Below are 3945 nucleotides of genomic sequence, written 5' to 3'. Positions count from 1 at the left end.
AATAAATGATTTGTAAAGATGTGAAAATAGGGTGAATTCTGGTCATTTGGGACACTTTTTGCCATCAAAATGACTGCTCATAAAGGTACTAATGATTAGTAAATGTTTATAAACATTTACAATTGATGAATAGTCTCCACTTTAGATTGGGTACTGCAAAAACATTAATAAATAATTAATGAATGATTTAAAATGTGCAAATAGTAGAAGTCTACACAACAAACAAAGACCAAATATATGACCTTTACAGACTGTGATTATGACTTAATGAATATATTAACATGAATAGTCTGTGAAGTGCTTAAAATGACTAAGCTATATTTTCACAACATTTGTAAATATAAAAATGAGCATTTGCTAATATGTGAAGTGAAGTTTAATGACATTTGTAAGCATTCAAAAGTACACAAACAAATAAGCTTGTAAATATTGTATAATTTCTGTTAAAATCATTTGCAGATTTTTAAAACGCATTGAAAGTTTAATGACATTTGTAAACAACTAATGAGCCGTTAACCATTATATAATGTTTGTTAACGATTTATGAATTAAGCTTTTAATCATTTGAAACCATCTGTCAAAATCATTTGAAGATAAAAAAAATGCATGATCATATGAATTGAAAGTTTAATGACATTTGTAAGCATTTCAATTTACATGAAATAATGTAACATAATAATCTGTTAATCATTTGGTAATGTTTAATAAGTTCATTAGTTAACATTGCACATTATCTAATTTCTAGATATGTGAATATAAAGTAATGATTAGTTAAACATTATATAATGTTTATAGATAGATAGATAGATACATACATACATACATACATACTAAATAATATAAATGTATTAATAAATATTTATTAAACACATTTTAAATATATTCAATAAACATGAAATATATTGTCATACATAGCATACTCAATGTGAGCCAAAATATAAAAATTTTATATGATTAAAATTATTGCTACATTACTGCTGTTAATATGAATGAAACAATACACTACATATTGTGTGAGGTTAATTGTGTATGGAAATGCTTTCTACACTTCTGAAGGTGTACCATCTCTTATTTTGTGCTTATTACAAACCAAATTGCCACAAAAAGCATAATATATAAGAGCATTATAAAACTTTTTGTCTCGTATTCCATAAACTAAGGGACTCAGACAACGAGGCAAGATCAAAAACAAAATGAAATTTGAGTATCTTACATTCACAAATAGCATGAAATCTACTTTCCATAAAGGCATTTCTATATAAGGGGTTATAAGCTGCATCATAGACAGAAGCAGCTGAACACCATGGAGGATAATAGTTTTGAGACCCTTATTTGTGGAGGTCTTCCTCTCAGAGGAGGCAGATCTGGCCGCCAATATAATCTTGAAGTAAGTGGAGACAATAATACACAACATCATGATGAATAAGAGCTGCAGACTTGTCGCTCTCATGTCTGCCAGCCATTTTACCTGTAACATGATCTCTACACTACACACAACATATAGGTGAAAGACACCAGGAGGAATATAAGCAAAAGAGGCTATTAAAACAAACAATGGAATGACAAAACTGACACTCCATATGACAAGAAGCCCAATGAAGGTATTTTTAGGGGTGGAGATACTGGAATGTCTTAAAGGCATACATATGGCTACATAGCGCTCCAAACACATGGCTACAAGAGTCATGGGTGAAACAAATATAGAGCAAAAACATAAATGTACAGAAGATATAACAAGGAATTATATGCACAGGGTACTGGTAAAACGACCCCATGAGGGTTAAATCAGTCAACAGCATAAGAGCAGAGTCAGCAAAAAGAGTCTGAGCAAACAGAATGTAGCGTGTTATCCTGAAGGTCTCCTTCTTCAAAAAGGTGAAAATCATCAGTCCGTTTACATACAGAAGAATCCCCACCAGTACCTGCACCAGCAAAGGCTTCTCATTAATTGCTTTCAAATGAAATGTGCTGCTCAAATTGTTGTTTTCGGTTAAGTTCATCTTGAATGTCTGCCAGCCATTTTACCTGTAACATGATCTCTACACTACACACAACATATAGGTGAAAGACACCAGGAGGAATATAAGCAAAAGAGGCTATTAAAACAAACAATGGAATGACAAAACTGACACTCCATATGACAAGAAGCCCAATGAAGGTATTTTTAGGGGTGGAGATACTGGAATGTCTTAAAGGCATACATATGGCTACATAGCGCTCCAAACACATGGCTACAAGAGTCATGGGTGAACAAATATAGAGCAAAAACATAAATGTACAGAAGATATAACAAGGAATTATATGCACAGGGTACTGGTAAAACGACCCCATGAGGGTTAAATCAGTCAACAGCATAAGAGCAGAGTCAGCAAAAAGAGTCTGAGCAAACAGAATGTAGCGTGTTTCCCTGAAGGTCTCCTTCTTCAAAAAGGTGAAAATCATCAGTCCGTTTACATACAGAAGAATCCCCACCAGTACCTGCACCAGCAAAGGCTTCTCATTAATTGCTTTCAAATGAAATGTGCTGCTCAAATTGTTGTTTTCGGTTAAGTTCATCTTGACAGCAAAAATAAGCCATAAAAAATTCAAAGTCAGAAGGTGTAATTTGTGATGTACCTCAAGGCAAATAGAGTGAACCTCCTAACTCTCCTCCCTTTGTGCTGTTTTTATAGAGATTTAGATGGGCTGAGCCTTATTTTGTTGACAGACAGTCATATGTCATCAGTGCAGATGTTTCTATGATCTGAATACTAATTTCATCATTTGGGATGATTCAGACAACAAAATGATAAAATATTAGATTTAAAGATAATATTGTGTGTGAGTGTTTTTTTAAAGGCCTGTAGCAAATTATCTCTAAAGGAAAATAATTTTTAATTACAATTATTGATTATTTATATCAGCTGCCAGTAGTAACTAGTAGTGCACTCTATCTGTCATGTGCCTTGTGCCACTTTATCTATCTTTTTTTACAATGTCCTTAACCACCTTATGTTCAAACATGGTGTTTGTTATGGCCAATCCATGCTGAGCACATAACTCCAATAATAAAACACCTCTCGGGTTCAGAGCAGGCAGGCCATTCCTCCAATTACCCCCCTCCAGGCTTCGTCCCCAACATGAACATTAAAATCACCCAGCAGAACTATGGAGTCCCCAGGTGGTAACTCTGGACCCAGGACCTACAAGAAGGCTGGACACTCTGAACTGTAGTTTGGCGCGTAAACACAGAATGACGACATGACCCTCTCATCTATCGGGCAAAACTCCAACACAGTGGCACAGAGTCGGGGACTTGTGAGTATTCCCACCCCCCACTCAAGTTCAAGTTCCAGTTCAAGCACCTCTCAGACTGATCGACTCCAGAGAAGAAGAGAGTCCAACCCCCATCTAGGAGTTTGGTTCCAGAGCCAGAGATTAACTTTAATTAAGATTGTGATTAGCTGTCATCAATAAACTTGAAGCACATGGTAATTGCATAACATATAACATTTACTTTACAGAATTGTAAAAGAATGTTTTATCTTATCAGGTGTTTTTTGGCATTCAGTTTGTTCATCTTTAATTTTATTGCTTGAATGTTTCCTCTCTGTCCATTTTCTGCATTGTGTCTGCATGGGAGAGAAATGTAAAAGGGCGAAATCATACATTATAAAAGACTGTTTTATCTCATCAAATTAAATGAAGAGTCGACCAGTCAGTTAATGTCTGTCTATTTATTCCAACAAAAACACATAACACAGACAACACCAGCTACAAATACTCCATCTGCCTGTGTTACTTCTGACAACAGGACAAATGGATTTGGAATGTTGGCTTTGGTGCTTCCAGTGTACACATGGTGTTAGAATTTTGCAAACCATAATCTTCTGCAAGTAGTTAAAATTTTCAGCTCATCTCATTATGAATTCATCAGGAGTTGTTTGAATCATTTGATCAATGTTG

The 3945-nt window shown here is 34.7% G+C and overlaps 1 protein-coding gene and 1 pseudogene across 1 annotated transcript; both read right to left on the bottom strand.

Annotated features, from left to right (window-relative positions):
• Nucleotides 1-1042: 1042 nt before the first annotated feature.
• On the bottom strand, nt 1043-2000 carry LOC107582623 (olfactory receptor 4N2-like; annotated as a pseudogene).
• A 7-nt stretch (nt 2001-2007) lies between these two features.
• Nucleotides 2008-2556, bottom strand: LOC107582657 (growth hormone secretagogue receptor type 1-like; the record flags this gene model as incomplete). Its single annotated transcript, XM_016268568.1, has 1 exon — nt 2008-2556. A coding segment is annotated over exon 1 (549 nt), but the record flags the coding sequence as incomplete, so codon positions are not given.
• Nucleotides 2557-3945: the final 1389 nt, after the last annotated feature.

This window comes from Sinocyclocheilus grahami, unplaced genomic scaffold (assembly GCF_001515645.1).
Source record: "Sinocyclocheilus grahami isolate Dianchi unplaced genomic scaffold, SAMN03320097.WGS_v1.1 scaffold46.1, whole genome shotgun sequence".
In the NCBI taxonomy this organism is placed as follows: Eukaryota; Metazoa; Chordata; class Actinopteri; order Cypriniformes; family Cyprinidae; genus Sinocyclocheilus; species Sinocyclocheilus grahami.
This window is presented reverse-complemented; position numbering and strand designations above follow the sequence as displayed.